The 19,479-nt window shown below is 38.0% G+C and overlaps 1 protein-coding gene across 5 annotated transcripts in view; it reads left to right on the plus strand.

The window, feature by feature from the left end:
* Positions 1-1,700: 1,700 nt before the first annotated feature.
* Positions 1,701-19,479, plus strand: part of LOC145655802 (vasodilator-stimulated phosphoprotein-like) — a 62,762-nt gene continuing 44,983 nt past the window's right edge. The window contains exon 1 of one of the 5 annotated variants that reach the window (XM_081709271.1): positions 1,701-2,172. Coding sequence is in view for 2 of the 5 variants with exons in the window: in XM_081709275.1 (XP_081565401.1) it covers positions 2,168-2,172 (5 nt within the window). In the remaining 3 variants the exon portion in view is untranslated. Of the gene's footprint in view, positions 2,173-7,637; positions 7,695-19,479 lie in introns of those variants that run through there. The other 4 variants (XM_081709275.1, XM_081709270.1, XM_081709272.1 and 1 more) reach the window with 4 other exon arrangements.

Below are 19,479 nucleotides of genomic sequence, written 5' to 3' on the forward strand. Positions count from 1 at the left end.
ATCTGGAATATGTGCCTATTCTGTGTGTGAATAATACACAAAGAGAGTGGACTCTGTTGAGCAAAGGTCTTACTGGAGGATGGACAAGGCTAGGATTGCAGCTCACAAGCTTTATGTCCTGTGTGATACTGGACAGAATGAGACTGATATAGAAGAGAGTACAGTAGCATGTCCAGTGGGTTTATCTTTCAGTCAAGTACCACCATGGCTAGTTTTTTCCCCTACAAGGCAAAATGTTTACAATATTAAGCAATATTAAACATACTGTATATTACAAAAGCTACAATATCAAGTTTTTATGTAGAGAATTTCAGAGAATCAGACCCTAGGAACTAAATGCTAACTGCTCACACTTTAGCTGTTGGATAACCAGTGTGATCTAGTTATAATATATTTAACATATTATTTTTGCTAAGCTTTAACAGGGAAAAATCATGAAGACATTTGAAAACTAATTAAGTAATCTTTAAGTTTAAAATGCATTGGTAACCAATAAAGTGATGTATTAATTATGTTGGAGTAATTTTGAAAATGTTTTAATTTTGCAGTAGAGCATGTAGATAGATAAAAAAAAACATTTCAGTAATCCAGTCTAATTGTCTAAAAAGTCTTCATATGCACTTCTGTTATGTTATTCCATATCAAATCATGAAGGTCTTTACTATCATCCAAACTATATATGGTATACAGTAGGACAAATATCTTTCCTCAATGAACTATGGTGCAACATGCACAGCACTGTACTCAGTACAATAGTTACCATAAACATTATGGCCAGTGACATCTATTTTACTAATGTGATAAACTGGTTTAAAGAAAATAGTCAATTATTAAGTATCTGTGCAGGATACCTTGACTGGCTGTACACAATGTAGACTAGTAGCTGAATATTACTGAAAAATAGTTCAATGTGTTTCTGATAGTATACATTAGAGTAGTTTATCCATGTGGACGTAGGGGAGGGGGGACAGTCATTAAGATGTCTTAAGGGACAAAGCACTTATAAAAATTAACATGTTGGGGATGTTGGCTCCAGCACTGAAAACACATATATCATATATTCATACAGCTAACAAATGTATAAACTAACAAAAATAACAAAATGCCACTTTGTCTCTATATGTTTATACTTTCTTTTTACTCTTTTTTTCCTACACTGTCTTATAACTCCTCCAGTGACTTGGAAAAAAATCTCTATGTACCAGTACCAAGGACAAATGATCTCCAAATATATAAAAATCACTTTTGTAAGTCACTCTGGAAAGTGATATAAGCCTCTGCAAAGTGACATAAATGTAAAGTTTCTCATTGTCAGCAGTGGAAAGAATGTCGTGGATCTTAGAGATATTATAGTGGGTACAGTATAGTGCTTTTATGGACATTACTGATGTGATCTCTGAAGCCAAGATCACTCTGAAAAATGACTCCTAGATTATTAACATACGTTTTGTCTTTCGGAGATAATGAACCAGTTTATCATGTCTCTCTGCTTCTTTTTAATTTATAGCAGCCTTTTCGATTAGGTCTCGAAACACACTACATAAAAACCTGATTCAGGCACTTGCCCCTTTAAATTAAAAGGGGACCCTGAATTCTTATTTTTTTTGTCCACTTCACCAAACGTTGCCCTTTTAAACCAGGATAGGAATTATGGCGCTGGGCTGTTGAGGGAGAGGCGGATATTTTCCCCAGCTCAGGAGGGAGGGCGGAGACAGGAATACTCCGAGTTATAGAATTAAATTAGGCAGATTAGTGAATGACGTTGGGAGTTTATTGAGAACTGTAGCGCGTCAAGGATTTGGAAAAGGCCATTCAGCGGCTGCACAAACTAAATTTCTATATGAATAATTGCGTATAAATATATTTTGGAGCCTAATATTTATTGAGCGAGAAATACACAGATGAGTCCAGGATACTGATTGGAGTTGACAAGCCCGCTCCACTCTCCCACCCTCTTTTCGCCCAAACCAGGAAATTAACGAGTTGAAATCCTTGCACTTCCCTTGAATATATAAGAAACTATTTCTAGAAAATAGGAAAAAAAGCTTTTGGAGTGAGGTTATTCGATGAATAACTCATCGACATTGTCGCGTTTGGGGTTTTGTTTTGGCTGTATTTTCGTCTGAAGGCTGTCCAGAAGAGAGACGATCTACAGAGTCGCTAGACAATGAGGTAAAGCAGGTCGAATGAGACTTGCCTATGCTTTTGTGTTGACTTTGTTTTGGACATGATACAGTGCAGTGCATAGTTTTTGTTGCTTCGGACACAGGCGGTGAAAGTTTTTTGGGGGGTATATAACGATTTTCTTCATACGCCTACTATGTGATTAGATCTCGATGTGAGTCTTTTGGATATCGTCAAAGCGGCCGACTCAGAGTTGTTTATGACTTCAGAGTGTTTAAGCAAGTAGAGTCTCATATAATGTGTGTTTACTCATTTGAAATCTCAAAAAAATCGAGAGAATAGGTGCGTGAAGTATACTAGCTTTGTGGTAGCGGTTGTGTTGTCTGGATCTGACAGTCCGTTAAGTTCTCATTCTGTTGCTACTTTATGCAGTTTATAAAACATTTTAATATCACTTTAAAATTTAAGTCAGTGAAACCGATAAACTCAGACGGCTGGATTTAATTATTTTTCTTGTCTGTTTGGCTTGTGAGCTAATTTTGTGGCTAATCTGCGGTTTACTCTAACTATGGAATATTTTATTATACTATACAATGCACATGTCCACATACAAGCTAAATAATATTTTCGTTCGGGAGTGCGAACTTTATAAATGCAGCCGTTGCATTAGCTACCTGTCCCTTTGTACGTAGTCCCCTTCCTCCCTCCTTGCAGTTGGCGAGGGTGTACCCGGAACTACATGTAAACCATGTGTGGCACGCAAAGATGTGCATTCCACATCTTGTTACAGCCTGTGCAGTTAGCAGTCCCGGATTTACTCCGTATTGTGTGGAATGCTGCTTTTCACTGTTTCTTATACAGTGGTCCATTTTTTCTTCCAATACATCACAAGCTAACAAATAAAAATGATTAGGGAATTATTAGGGAATACTGAGTTGCCAATTAATTCCATTCCTCTTCCATCTCAACAACCTTGCCAGCAATAACCTGCAAAACAAGTTGTCAGAGAGCTACCATTGTCTCAGATTAGAAGCATGTATTCACGCGGTCTCAACAGTGTGGGCATGCAAATTGATCTTCACTAATGATTCTAAGCAGCAGATGCTGCAGATGTCTTACCATTTTAACAGAGAGCCATTGTTTGTTGCCTTGCTGATGAATAAACTTAAGTTGATCTTGTTCTGCAATGGTTGTGAAATCCTGCCAGGCTGTAGTTTGGTGAAAAGGTTGCTTTTTTTCTGTTTTTCTTCCTGCCTGGGGATTGCCTAGTTATTCAGTAATAGAGTATCGTCTGACATTGAAATCCTGAAATTAACAAATCTGACCATTTCATTTACCCACAGCTCTGGGTTAAAATTTCACTGCTATCAATCATTTCAACATAGGAAGTATCCAGCCTGGTTGCTGTATTAAGTCCAGTCATCCCAGTCAGTTTGTTCCTCTGTTTATTTCTGTCGCTATCACTTAGAACATGTTTCATGTTTGATTAATGACAGTAGCACAATTAGCTGGTGTTATCAGCCTGCAAGGCCTGCAGAGATTTGCCAGTAAACAGCTTTCTTTGTTTGGTAATGCTCATAGGCTAGATGAGGGCTTAAGCCAGGATGCACTGTGTGCTAGTCAGAGGTTAGTGCCAACTGTAGGTGTGGCATTTGCATTTGGAGTTTATGGCTGTTGTTTCTCAAGAGGAGAACTAAAGAAATATTGTTTGTGCCAGTAAAGCAGGCTTTCATGCTTGTGAAGCTGAAACAAAATAAAATCAAGAAATCAAAGACAAGGACAAAACATTAGATGTGTCTGTCGTCTTTTAGTCTTGGGGAAAGACTGTTGATCAGATCAAGGAATAAACCAGAATCAAAATTATAGTGTTCTGTACTGTAGAATGTGTAGGCCCACTACACCATTTTTTAATAACCTCTGTTTTTCACTACCTTATCATTAACTTGTTTTTACCACAATGCTTTTTATACATGGAACCAAAAATTATGAAAGCCTGAGTCTTTTTGTTTACACTTCATTTATTTCCTATCATTCCATTCTTGATTTGTCCTGTGGGATTTTTATTGCTGTTCTGATGAGTCATCACTGAGAAGACATATAAAATGTGTATTGTAGACATCCTGCTCATAAGCCTATACAATGTGTATAGGGATTTTGTCCCAAGTTAAGATGCGCAATTTTACTTCTTCACGATTTCCATTTTAAATCAGTTATACAGTTAATTATTTAACTGTTTAGTTGCCAATTATTTTCAGATGGAAATTCACCTGCATGACCGCAGAGGGTTTTGATGGAGACAGTCACTTAGGAAGGTTAAATGGTGGTCTGGCTGCTATGCCAGGGAACTGGCTCTTTGGTCCGGTGGTCACATTGACCTCCTGTCAGACCTGGGTTTGAGGCTTGGGTAGGGTTGCTGCCTTCAGCCTTCATCACAAGGGTTCACAACAAGATGTATAATTACATGAAGTTAAAAGGCTCTAGAATGATGTGACAAACCTATGAACAAATGACTTAAAATTTAACCTGTGTTTAAAGAGAAAAGTATGAGGGGGAAAAAAGCTGCATATGTTCCAAAGCATACCACCACAGTGAAAACATTGCTGTGTGGCATATATTTCAGCCAGTGTGATAAGCAGTGGGATGCATTTGAAGTCTATATTACAAAACAGTTTAGGATTTTGTAATTGTTTTATCACATTCTATTGTTTTTATGGGATTTGCATTTATTATTTATTATTATTATTATCCTTATTTAACTATGCCAAGGAAAATAGTTTTCCATTCTGTTGCACCTTTTAAGACTCAGCAGGCTAATGGCAAAATCAGCAGATCTTGCATTTTTTCATGTGGTTTGAATATGCTAAAATGAAGAATTATTAAGAAGACTTGTTAGCTCCATGAATTTACTTTAGTTACTTGTTTAGTTATTCCTTCTCTTCGCCGGCTTGGTTTCTGTCTTCTGCTGCTTTCTCATTTCCTCAACCCTGAATTTCCTTTACTTCAGAGCCAAACTAGAAACTTTTTTTTTTTTTTTTTTTTTTTTAATAAAGAATGGATTAGTAATAATTGGTTGCAGATACATGGTCATGAACAGTGCTAAAACGCTATTTTGTTTCGTTTAAATTCTTTCACTTAAAAGGCAGATAACCTGTTAGTCCAAACTGGGTTATCAGAATGGTAGCAATGCAAATCATCACACGTGTGTATTTGGGCACATTTGTTAATGTGTAGATCAGTTTCCTTAATAATATTTGCCCCAAATCTGATCCAGCATTTTTGCTGATATTGACCTGATTGATACTTGGGATCAGATCAGTGCCATCTCTATTATTAGGCAACTATTCAGTGATGAATACAGCCACCCTTATTCTCATTAACTGCTATCAACCTTCTATCCATTGAACCAGTTTCTTGACCTGTTTGCAAATGATTTTAGCTGAGGCAGCCATCACAGCCTCTCATATGCTGTTGAAAGAGTTGAATTGCCTTCCCTTACTGTAAATCTCACACTTGATAGTGACCAGAAGTTCTCATTAGGATTTATTTTTATTTGCTGAGGGGACCAGGTCACTGTCATTGTGGATTGATAGTGTACTGTATCTGTGTGTAGCGCAGCAAACCTCTTGGGCACATGAATTTAAGCAATATATTGGACCTGTACCTTTATAATTTCTGGGATGCATTTTTGGTATTGCTACATGCACATTAGAAGACCTCCAACTGTTCATTTATTCTTTCTCAAAGTTCTACCCAGCTTTTGAATATACATGGAGTATAGCGCATCCTGGCATGAAGATGGCCTTTTTGGATGTTTCAATAAAGTTTGCTAATTCTTGGTTAAATACTACCATCTATTATAAACCTACAGACTCTCCGTCCTATTTGCAGTACAATTCTTCACACTCCAAAGCCTGTAAAAACTCCATCCCTTTCAGCTACTTAGACTAAAACACATTTGCAGTGAGAATGAAGACACCAGAAAAGCATGGAAATGTGTGAATATCTTCAAAACTGAAGGTTTACTGAGGAAATCGTAGATGATGCCTTTGCTTTTGTTTTACCTGTTCAGAGAGCGGGATGCACTGACTACAAGAATTCCTTTCGCACGGACTTATCATCCTACAAAAAAAAAAAAAACAGCCACTAAAATTACTGGCATGAAAATGAAAAGGATCAATTATCATCCATTCTCCCTCATGAATCACTGTAGAAGCCATCTACTGTATTACTTGTAGGAGATGTAATCAGCTTTACATTGGAGAAACCAAGAAAAGGCTTGCTGATTTGTTTGTTTAACACCTTTGGACCATCAGAATAAAGGATTTGTCATATCCAGTGGCAAGGCATTTTAATACTAATGGATACTGCCTTAATTACCTATCTGTAGGTAATTGCCAGTTGTTGCTATGGCTGCAATGGAATTAGGAAATTCCTTTGAAACTTTTATTTTCTCTTGGAACTTTAGAACCTCATGGAACAAATGTTAAGTTTTAAACAACTACTTTTTCATATATAAACTGGCTCCTCCTCCTACTAATTCAGAAGCGCTTTGCTTGCACAGCTGATGAAGGACCTCTGTCCGAAACCTTCCGTTTCTCTGGAAATGGTATGCTTTACTACAATTTTGAATCTTTTTTCTCTCTCTCTCTGTGTGTGTGTGTGTGTGTGTGTGTGTGTGTGTGTGTGTGTGTGTGTGTGTGTGTGTGTGTGTGTGTGTGTGTGTGTGTGTGTGTGTGTGTGTGTGTCATAAAATTCCATCCCTCGCTGTTAGGGCTTCTGCTAGCCTTCGAGTTTGAGGGAGAAGTGCTCTTCTTAGGATTGTGCTTTGTGAACTGAGATTTGTCATTTTTGGGAACTACTGGAGCCACTCCTCTGTTTTAGAGGTCACAGCCCCAAATTCCCCTATCGCCACTGGGACAAGCTTTTATCTACTTCTTTTAGTCCCTGGTATTTTTCCAGTTTCTCATATTACTTTCTTGTGATGTTTTCCATCAATTGGGTCTGCTACATTATATTATAACTGCTGTTTCTGCATCTTATCTACTATCACAGTGCCTGGTCAGTTTGTTTATCTGACTGGATCTGGAAGTCCCACAGGATCTTGTTGTCCTCTACCACTCTCTGTGTTTCCTCCCATTTCGACTTGAGGGTGTTCAGATCATATTCCTTGCATATGTACCTGTATATGATGTCCACCACTTGGGTGTCTCTCTCAGTGTATGCTTTCCCTGCCATCATTTTGCACCCTATTACTAGGTGTTTATCTCATGGGATCTTTTACAAAGTCTGCATCTTGGGCTTTCTCTGGTGTGATGCACCCCTGCATTGATCGACCTAATGCTTAGTGCTTGATCATGTGCTGTCTTGATTAGTGCATCTGTGTTGTCCTTCGGTCCTGCCATTGGTAGGATTGTCTTATGACAGACGCTTCTGCAGTCTGTTAGTGGTACATTCCATGGAGGGGCTTATCCTGCTATGAGACTGCCTCTCCTTCCATTGTGACCACTTCTCCTGTCTGACTGAGGCATACTCAATTTGGCTGGCATACAGCCTTTGGATTCAGTTTTCAGGTTGTAAATTTTGTATGTCATCTTGCAGTTCTCTGAAAATTCATTTATGCTGGGTAATTCCAACTTGTACTCTGAGGGGCTTGCAATGGGTCCTAATGAGCACTGTGGTGAAGCAAAATTTAACCAAATTAATTTGAGAATATTTGGACAGTTTAAATATTTCTTGTTCTGGAGAATACCCAATGGCTGACTTTGGTTGCTATTAATTTAAGTCTTTTCAATCAGAGGACTTTTATCATTTGTTGGTATTTTTGTGTCTGTAACCTTAGGATATTTAGGAAGATGGACACCATATGAAAAATTTGTACCCTTTGGTTTAGGATCCTTACAGGGACTAAACACTGAATTTCCTGCACAGTCCCATATCTTTGTCCACAGGTCTGCATTTCCCAGATTAATTAAATGTCTAAATTATGAAATACTATAAGCATTTAATTAATTAAATTCTTTCTCTTATGACATGTTTCCTGTGTGCGTCCTCCAGTGGCATTTTTAACTTCATGTTTTTAACAGGGTGTTAACACTTTAACCTGTAAAGGGAATTAAGAGGGGCAAGGCAGCTGCTCGTTCACAAGCCCAAATAAGGTCATGTAGAACAGCAGCTACAGTCCAGGAAGAGAAGGAATGTTTGGTCTACTCACTGCAGCTGTAGAGAATGTTGTGCACTAACAGTGAGAGTCTTCTTATCATTAACATTTCACAATTATTATTCCTTTCTGCCTTCTGTAGTCATTTGAAAAAATACATGTCTGGCACAAAAGGGAAAGGGAAATGGAAAAGTAGAGAGAGGAGTGTGCAAGGACAACTTTGGGGTACACTTTGTTTCTTTTGCAGACATTCTACCAGGAAGCTAGTACCCTCCCTTGTAGCCCCATCATTTCAATTTGGAGCTACACTGTGCCTACGCTTTCAGCTGTAGCACCATCACTTTCGAGGAGAAAACTGTGAGAAGCAATTTGCATTACTAAACTATCATCATTTTATTGTCACGAAATTGATGTACATCTCCCCCCCCCCCCCCAAATTGGCAATTTCTGCTAAAGAGGCTGTTTAAAAGTTTACTGAAGCTGCTAATGTGTTTAGTGTCATGTATAATTAAAAAATAGAAAATGTTGTGTTCTTGTAAAAAGCATTGCAGTAAAATGCTGTGATGCAGTAAAAAGATAGTCATCACCCAATTTGCAACCCACACACCGTTTTATTTGTATACTATTTTATTTTTCTAGCTTTCGGCCCACCACTAATATTACACTTTTTAACTCCACAAAAATTGTGTACTAGTTATCTCATGAGTGGTGCAGCTGTCTGAGCCTTGCATTTGAATCCTGATGGTACTGTAAACCCTGTAGATTATAATGGTCTGTTTCCTGTGTGTCCTTAGTTGGAAGCATGTTTTTTTTTTTTTTTTTTTTGGGGGGGGGGTGCATAAATAAAGTTGGTAATATTTTTAAATGCAAGTAAATAAAACACTAAATAAAATGGCCACAATTAAGGTGCACTTTTACATTAGCAAAAGACTTCAAAACAGTCTGTATGTGGTCTGTTGATTTTGTAACAATTACATTTTAATATATTTTTTAAAATTCATGAATAATTTGGATTAGCATGCTAAGTCTCGCACGATGCATCTTTTTGCCATATAATTGCTTCAAGCACTGATGTGCATTCCTAGAGCCAAGGCCCTGTTCTTTTATTCTGTTATCATATTTTTGCATGATTTTGTCATGAACCATGAAAAATTAAACTAACGCAAGCCTAACACCTTCTCTGAATTGGCACCTCCTTTAGTTTTGAATTGGCACCTCCTTTAGCTTTTGTTTTGTTATGAGGACATGATGTTTGCCAGATAAACAAACATGGAGTGAAGGAGTGAAGGAGTGGAAGGGAAGAAATAAAGGGGAAAATGATGGGCTTGACTATACTTGTACTGGAAGCAGCTATGACTGTTTGTTGGGTTATTTTGGTTGGTTGGTTGGTTTGTTTTTGTTTTTTTCAGTTGTGCCCCTTCCATCCACTGTAGTTTCCTGTTAACTCTTTAATGACCAGGTGCTTCATGTATAAAACCTTGCATAGATGTAATACTGAAATGTCACACATTTATGACCAATCTGGTTTCCCCCCCCCCCCCCCCCAATTGGCAATTTCTGATAAAGAGGCTGTTTAAAAGTTTACTGAAGCTGCTAATGTGTTTAGTGTCATGTATAATTAAAAAAAACAAAACATATTTTTTATTTATAAAACCAGGTGTAGCCTGTGCAAGATTCGCACATCTTTCTTTTATACATATTAAAAGAATGCCAGCCATTATCTGTTTGTTCACAAAACAATGAAATGGCATAGCCCAAGTGTACGCACACATTTCTTTAATATTTTGATGGAGCATACATTTATTTTAGTCACAAACAGTTAATTTACTGTTACTCATACAAAAGCAAACATTATTATGCAAGTACTAAATTTATCTTAATTCTTTGATTAAGTTTGCCAGTGAGCAATATCATGATATTGTGAGAGATTATTCTCATGTGATTTAGAAGTAACATCAAATAGATGTCTAAGATGCCTTTGCTGCTGTTGCAGAGAGCATATGTGATGTCACACAGGCTGAGCATAGCTATGGATAAGGCCACTGGTTCTGATTGGCACCCATTTGCAGAGGGAGATTGCAAGGAATTACACTTTACTTGTCCTTCTGCAGTCCTGACCATCTTTGGTCTTTGCTAAAATGCAAATTCGTCTGACTATAAAGGCCACTCACTATTCAATTGGTGTGAGCACCAGCATTCTAGAACTTACACTACTGATGTAGAGAAATATAGTTGAAATTCATTTTAAAGCCAAAAGTATGCTCTGGTCGCATGACAGCACAAAGTTTTAGTTAAATGTACTGGTACTCAAGATCATTCTAAACAATTTAACTAAGGTTGGACCAATGTGAGTATACTCTTGTGTCTACGGATTGTTCTGTTCTGCATCATAGTTTTCAGTAATCGGTGAGTGTTGTATGATGCCTCAAGAGGGTCTGTGTTCAGCTAGAGGGACTGACATCTTTTTTGGGTGTTTGAGTATGAGTAAAAATTTGGACTAATGCTAGTAGTCACTTTATGACTCTGACTATGCTTATTCCAAACACAAGATTTTGCAATAGGGATGGAAGATGTATCTCTCACTCCATCTGAACCCTTTCTTGTGCTGTCTGGCAAGCCTCCCTTGCAATGGACTTGCTGATTACAGTCCTTTTGAAACATACATTGTAGCCTTGGAGATAACCAAAGCAATTGGTACTTGGAAACTTCCTCTGTTCATACATTGCCTAGGTGCGGAGAGACAGTGTTTGCGCAGGACACTTGGTAACACTGTTGACATAACACTGCTGTGGGTCTCCTAAGTAAACGTTTTGCTGCTCCACGATTCATATTTAGGCAACATTGGCAGCTGCCCGATGAATCTGTATGCCAGTATGTTGCTTTCCTATGAGAGTTGGTTAGCTCATGAAAGTTCGGAACATTGTAAGGTTGGACACAATGTGGGGCTAGTAGCATTCAAATAATGCAAAATTGGATGGGTATGTTCCATTACCTTTGGACACAGGTGTGTGTGTGTGTGTGTGTGTCTGTGTCTTGAATGCTGACACCTATTTGTAATTTTTCAGTTCATTACCACTGTCCTTGTCCTCTTTTTGGTTACGGGGATTCCAAAATTGATCTGGTCGGTTTGCTCTGAGTGATGCTTTGTTATGGGGCTAAAGTTTTTTTTTAATATGTTGCTGGCTGGGTGGGGTAATTTTAAATGGGACAATAAAACCTCTTCACTGCATTGGGGTTCTTCTTTCTGGGCACAAGGAGTTCATCAATTATGACTGTGGCCACGCCTTATTCCAATCATTCAGTCATTGCACCATGCATGTGTGGGGGTCATAGCCAAGCTGCAGCTGCTGCTGGAATCTAGCATCATTGAACCAGTTTCCTTACCTTGGGTCCTGGTGATGGCTAAGAAAGTCAGAAAAGGTCAGTGCTCTGATTGAAGCGCACTGCGTGTCTGTGTGGCTCTGCGTGCAGTTAATAAGGCCATCACACCTCACAAATACCTGTGTCCCACTGATGAAATTACTTAGTTCTGTGGGTCAACATTGGTTTCAAAACTTGACCTTAGACAAAGCTACTTACAAGTCCCACTTTACCCCATCGGCAGATACCGCATGGACTTTGTGACCCATGGGTGTTTTCCTGTATATCTGCATGCTGTGTGGTTTAAGCTCCCCTGCTGCTTCCAAAAGATAAGGGCCTCTTTGATGCTTGGCATTCCAGCTGCAGTTATCTACCTTGATGATATACATAATCCCTCTTTTGTCTGGTGGTCAAGGCAGTTGTGTACAGAGGGACACATGGACTGTGTCATACACAGGAGACACTCCCTGGAGGTGAAGGCATTGTGATGGAGAATGTCATTCTGACTTTGTCCTAGGCTTCACAGTGGATACTGACTATGTGGAACAGGACCTCCTCTAAATGCTACATACACCCCTTTAGGCCATGGTATCTCTGACAAAGCTGAACAACACCCAGTTATCTTGCTTTGCACTTTCATCCATGAAGGCTGGACTCTCAGTCCCAGAGGACCTGCGGGTGTTGACAAATATTGTGTACAAGCAAAAATTTCAGCTTTCATATACACATGTAAGGATGTACAGAAAGTTCATTTGATTTGAGGACATGCCTGTTACTATACAGAGTTTAGGCCATAATTATGCACATTTATAAAATGAATAGCATGGTAGCTTTTTACCTACTTTCACAGTCAGGCAAGCTACTGGAAAATTCACTGTCCCAAACTAAATTTCTATTGTTCCCAACAAATCTTTGTATTTTAAAGTAATATTCACATATACAAATAAGCACATACAAGTTAGATAAGGTACATTCTCACAGTATACTTTATGAAACCTTTGCCTATTTACAAAAAAAAACATATTTCTGTTTTAACCCTGTGATATGCTGGTGTGACTAACTTGGTCACCTCAGAATCATCTTCATTGTCATGTCATATGCACATGACCAGTGGTCCAGATGTGCTAATGGCTTTTTTTGGCAATTTCTAAAATTTGTAGTTCTGAAAAAAATCCTCTTTTATCTGCCTTGTTAGGATATTCCCTAAAAAATTTGCAGAACATTTTAAGTACAGAGGGGTCAAAAATTGACCCATAAGGGACTTAATCTGCAGACTCGCTTTACTTCATATTCATGCTTTGCCATTTTCTTGCACACCCCGCTCTGACGTCTGTGTCAACAGGTAATATCATTGGTTTATTTTGGCTGTACGAATGAATAAGAACTCCCCCCCCCCCCCCGTTATGAGAGGTTAAATATTCAAGTGAATTGAGTTTGGCATTACCACCCCAACATGAACTAGCTAAACCGGGCAAGTGACTTTTCATGCTGCTGTCCTGATATGTTTTTCTTGCCCTGGGCATTCGGATAACTGTTCTTCTTGAACTCTGGATAGTTCTGGTCCTAAAATCTGATTGGCTGAGTAGTGTTGGAAGCTGTTGTAAAATCATCAATTAGGCCATGGTTTTGGCTGTGATTTTCAAGTCTGTAGTCATGAACATTGAGGGGGACCAAAGTTACCTGGAGGCCAGGGAATTCACTAACTCGGATGATGATGATGATGATTACCATTACTATTATTAAAGACTAATAAAGTATAACAATACTCATATAACCAGAAATCTGTGTATTGATATATTAAGACAAGTCCAGATATTGTGACCAAGGTTTAGGAAATTGATGTTTTATTTACTTACAAGTACACTTGGTGGGCATCAGGAGCATCTGCTCTGCTGTTCTCTCACTATAACCTCCTGACTTATCTTCTCCTCTCCAGCCCTCCCTCCTCCTCTTCCTATATTCTAAGCTCCTTTCCTGTCATCTTTTCCTCTCCCCTGCTCTCCAGTCAACCCTCCTCTCCTCCCTAGGTCTCTCCTCTTGCCATGATGCTCAGGAATGGATTATTGACCATTTCTTATCTGACTGGTAATTATGTCAGCAAAGACTCACTCAACTCCTGTACAACTCTCTTCTATACTTATGTAATCTGACTAGTACTCATTTTCTCACTTTTTTTTTTTCCTTAAGGTTGCCCAAAAACTGCTGAATGTCATTGCCACTCATGTTGTACTGTAAATGAAAGCTGACAAAAGCTGACTAATAAAAATCTGCTTTCACTTCTTCAAACTAGCACTAATGCCATTTATCATAAGCAGGAGCAGCTACACAGGATATCATACGAATAGAAAATAAATTAAAGCTGCTACTTTACATCTTCACTTGCATCACTACAATGACTGATACATTACAGACACGTCACGTGGGATTTCTAACCAATATAACAAAATCTAAAAACATTCAAATTAGTTGAATATGCACGTGACCATTCTTGGATACTGCATGAATGTGTGGCCAATTAACCTTCCAGGTAATTTTAGCTATGATGGCCAACATCAGTAGTTATTGTTGATTTTGATTTAGCATTTGGCTGAGCAGATTTGAAAAATTCTCAATATAGAAACACCTATGGTAACTGGATCCTGTATTAATGTGCCAGGTTTTTAAATAAAACCATTGTGTTGCTTTAGTATCAAAAGCTTGTTGGCGGACTATATTGGCTGATTTTGTTTGTTTGTTTGTTTGTTTGTTTGTTTGTTTGTTGTGAATATTATCAGTAATAATTTATTGAGCACTGGTGTATTTTATCATATGCTTGTTGTTGCTATTTCATAAGACACTTGAGGGCGTGTGTTGGAGTGATTTTACCACGGGTAAGTGTATTTTAGGCACTCTGCTATGTGTCATTCCTAAAACGCATTTACCCATAATGAAATCATAATGCAAGGCCTCTTCTGATATATTGCTTTATATTTTACTTGTTTTGTCAATTAGAAATAGGGATTTGTGATTATTTTTTTTTCCTTTTTAATCCAATAACAAATAATTCCAGTTTTTGCTTGTATACATAAATCCATAGAAAATCACTTTTTAATTTTTTAACTGTAGACATTGAATAAACATACCCATTTACAATAATATTTAATTTGCATTATAATTAGACTGCAAAAGATCAGACATTCCTCTTTTTAGACTTTTTAGCAGCATAAGATGCATGATCAACAATATTCTATTATAATAGTCTTATTGCCACTTCACCTAAGTTATTCATTATATGAACTGAATTTTTTTGGCTCATCAACACTTAAGTAAAATCATAAATAATACTTTCAACTGCAGGTCTACAGAAAACTACAAAAAATGGGTAACAACAAAGAACAAACCTCAGTGAACATCTAATGTAATGGCATATTACTAAACCCATGCCAAAGTAACTTACTAAGTTAATAGCAAGGCAAGGGAAAAGCCTCAGCTTTTCAGGACAGGGAACTGCCAGTAACAGCATGGGTTGAGTCACTAAAGTTGTCATTAGATGTTTCATCTGACTTATGCTGGCTTTAGGCCAAATGAACTTGCAAGCTATTTCACTGTTGCACACACATTTCCAGTGTTGGAATAAAACCCCCTTTTTGTATATATATATATATATATATATATATATATATATATATATATATATATATTATGGAGTTCGCTAAAGTTTTACTACAGTTGTCACTTATCACTCTCCTGTCATCTAGATTGTTTGTTTGTTTCTTGTATAGTGGTCAGGACAGCTGTCTCAAGTTTGGATTTTTTCTCATTGTTTTCTCTGAGGCTGTGTGCTAGATTAACATTTAAATTTGCTACACAGTACTTTTGTGGTGCTATATAGAGAACAGGTGTATGTCATTAGCATGATGTTAGCATATGCAATTTTATGAAAGGAAGGAGCTCAAGAAGAGGTGGGAATCAAGCTGAACTCTATACTCATTATAAAAATCCTAGACCTTTGCTATAGTCTGTTTTGCAAATATACACATGCGACAAGGGGTGATGGGGCTGATGGAAAGTGATTGAACACCAACTAAGAGCAACTATTCTTCAGTGTCTGTCCCTTATCCTTATTCCACTCGTGCGTGTGTGTGTGTGTGTCTGTGCACTTTGTTGGGAAGGTTACTTTTTTTTAAAAAGGATTTCACTCAGATTACAGAATACATAGCCTTATGTAATTTGTAAGGTATGTGTTTGTGTACTTCTCACTAGGTTGTACGCTAAGCCCTTATTAGGCATTATTTGGGAACAGGAAGTGGGCAGTGCCCAGAAAGTTGTTATTGTAAGTAGGAGATATCAGTTTTCTGACAAAGAGAAAGACAGAATGAGTGAATAGAAAGGAAGGGGCAGGGGATAAACAATAAGAGGAAAATTCAGGCTCTAACTGTAAATAAACATTATCCACTTGGATATCAACAATTAATCAGGATTTCCAGGGAGTCTTACATGGCACCTTTTATTTTAATGTATCCTGGCAACTTTTTGGGATATGGTCTTGATCAGGATTATTTTAATAAACATGCCAGTTGTTTAATTTTCTTAAGTTCATGTAGAGTCACCAAATGATTCTCAGTGATCTTTGTTTGAACAGATATGCCCTGGTGGTTCTTAAAGAGAATATTAAGTTACTGAATTTACTCATCATTAGTCATTATTACTTTTTATATTGCAGACACAAAATCTTCTACCTATACTTTTAACGTTGTATTTTAATCTTGTACTTTTAATCTTATACTGGTTTAGTCAGTTCTGTTTCTGTTTGTACAATGTCGTTTATACTTTATAATATAAAGAGAAAAGGGAAATGGTATTCATTTAGTTTATCTTGTGTGTAAAATGAGGAAAAAATCAAAAATATATCAAAATATTGAAATGCCATGACAAATCAAACTGAAAGCACACAGGCCTCCCAAAAGCAATACGTAATCGTGCAAATAATGATGCCTCACTGTTGCTTTATTTTAACTTGACTGTAATCTTATTACTTTTTACACTGCTGAATATAATTTTTTGGCAGTACATAACTATGTGAATATGACTGTTTTGAAAACATTGAGCAGATTAAAAGTAATTCTGATTAACCAAGAACCATCAGAGCTGCACTCTGACGCACATTCACATTAAAGTTACTATGTTCTGTTCAATCACATTTATAAACATGCGTGCATCTTGTTCTAGATTGTCTTATATACAGCCTCATTGTAACCGTCCATTAATCAAAAACCTGGAAAATCTTGGTCTGCACAGAGTAGGATGGTATGTCAAGCTGTACTATCTCAGTTCTGTAAAAGCAAAGGACTATAATGGATGAAGTGGTAGAACCTAAATTTGTTCTATGTTTTTTCATTTGCCTAGTAATTTCACAAACAGATGGCTATATTGGAGCATATTGTCAAACATTATCCATCTGAAGTTCGTGATTTTGGACTGGGGAGAGACCAGCTCACATGCCTTGCATATAATCTATATACTTGTATTCTTGTTACCTCTGCCTCTCATTGTTTTGCCTGCCAGGACCTCACATTCTGCTAGGTAGCTGGATTGTGTCAGAGGCTTCTTTGAACATTCTGCATCTTGGGGACTTGTCTGGTTTGATGTTTACATTTACAGCATTTAGCAGCTCTTATCCAGAGTGGCTTACAAAGTACTTTGTCATTTATTCATAGAATATCCTAGTACAGTAGGTTAGAGTCTAACATACTAATAAACTAGAATACTGTAGAACACAGGGATCAATGCTGATGCCTAGAAACACAAAATACATAAGGTCTATCTTAAACAAGTGCAATAAAAAAGTGCTAGAGTTTGTTAAACAAAAAACAATACCCTACAATAAATACTAAATTAGTCAGTCAATATGGGAGCAGTATCAGTTTCCCTTTACATATTCTGCAAATAGATGGGTCTTCAGTCTGCGTTTGAACACTGCAAGGGACTCTGCTGTCCAGACAGCAAGTGGGAGTTCATTCCACCATCTTGGAGCCAGGACAGAAAATAGTCTCACTGCTTGTCTTCCATGAGTCCTGAAGCAAGGCATTTCAACCCGAGCCATACTTGAGGTTCAAAGTACTCGAGGTACGGATCGGGCTTTGACCATTTGACCTCATGTAGGAAGGTGCTGGTCCATTTTTGGCTTTGTAGGCAAGCATCAAGGTTTTAAATCTGATGTGTGCCGCTACTGGGAGCTATTGAAGGGAGCGTAGCGGTGGAGTAACGTGTAAACTTCGGAAGTTTGAAGACCAGTCATGCTGCTGCATTCTGGACAAGTTGTAGAGGTTTGATGGCTCTTAGAGGAAGACCAGCAAATAGTGAGTTGCAGTAGTCTAGCTTTGAGATCACAAGTACCTGCGTAGCTCCCTGTGAAAGAAAGGGCCAAATCCTTTGTATGTTACAAAGGAGGAATCTGCAAGACCAGGTTAGATTAGAAACATGAGTTGAGAACGACAACTGGTTGTCAAGTTATTCCCAGGCTATGGGCAGCTTGGGATTGTGAAACCAGGGAGTTCTCGAAGGAAACAGTGAGGTCATGATGAGGGTTGGGAGTACCTGGGATGAACAGAAGCTCTGTTTTCCTGGGGTTGAGCTTCAAGTGGTGGGTAGTCATCCATGACACAATGTCAGTCCAGCATGCTGAGGTATGTCTCGAGACCTGCGTATCAGAGGGTGGAAAAGGGAGAAATAATTGCGTGTCATCAGCATAGCAGTGGTAGGGAAAAAGTGGTAGATTTGATGCATCCCTGTTATGATTGACCTAATGCTTAGTGCTTGATCTTGTGCCACCACGATTATCACCTATGTTCTGCTCTTCAGTTCTGCCTTTTCAAGCCATTGGTAGGATTGTCTTATGTTAGCCACCTCTACTATCTGTTGGAGGTATTCTAAGGTATTCCATGGAGGAGCTTATCCTGCCATGACACCTCCTCTGCTTCAATGATAACCTTGTTCCCCCATGTGTCTGAGGCACACCCTCATTTGCTTATGCTTGGGGGCCATTGTTTGGATATGTTTACAGATGTTTCATGTTTCACCCTGGACATTTGGATTTTACACAGTTCTGGTCTTGACATTGGCAGCTTCCTGCTCTAATCTTCTCTTATTATGGCTACTGGGTATCTGATGGCACATTATATGTTTATAGTATTGATCTTATTGTTTTTATTTCAGCTCACACTTGAGGGCCTGCCTTACCCTATGGAGGTATTTGGATGTTACTGCCTTTCTGTTTTTTGCCTCTGTGTAATTGGAGAATCATGAATGTTGTTACATCTCTTATATGGACTTACAAAAGTTCAGTTCCTTCTGTCCTGATCACTATTCTTTTTCTCTCTGCCAACTGCACTTCTCAATCCTGAATGACATTCCTATGTCCTTACAAAATAGTGTGTGTGTGTGTGTGTGTGTGTGTGTGTGTGTGTGTGTGGTGAAGTACACAAGGTTTCCAGAGAAACAGGGCATTACAGACAGAGGTCCTTCATTGACTGGGCAAGCAAAGTGCTTCTAAAGGAGCAGCAACCAGTTTATATTAGGAAAAAGTATGTGTTTTAAATCATAACATTCATTCTCTGTGGTTCTAAAGTTCTGAGAGAGATCAGTTCTTCTTTGAGCTTCCTAAATAGATGGTTATTGATCCCAGAGGGAAAGTCAAATGTCACAGCAGTGTAATAGACAAAGACTAGAGCAAAGTTACCTAATTACAGATATATAAATAAAATAGAAGTGGTATAGATATGATGCAATATCTATAATTTAAAAACTAGCTGTAATAGCTACAACAATAATAAATACAGTACAATGAGATTAAAAATAAA

The sequence above is a fragment of the Electrophorus electricus genome, unplaced genomic scaffold (genome assembly GCF_041902795.1).
Source record: "Electrophorus electricus isolate QZ-2024a unplaced genomic scaffold, ASM4190279v1 Scaffold35, whole genome shotgun sequence".
In the NCBI taxonomy this organism is placed as follows: Eukaryota; Metazoa; Chordata; class Actinopteri; order Gymnotiformes; family Gymnotidae; genus Electrophorus; species Electrophorus electricus.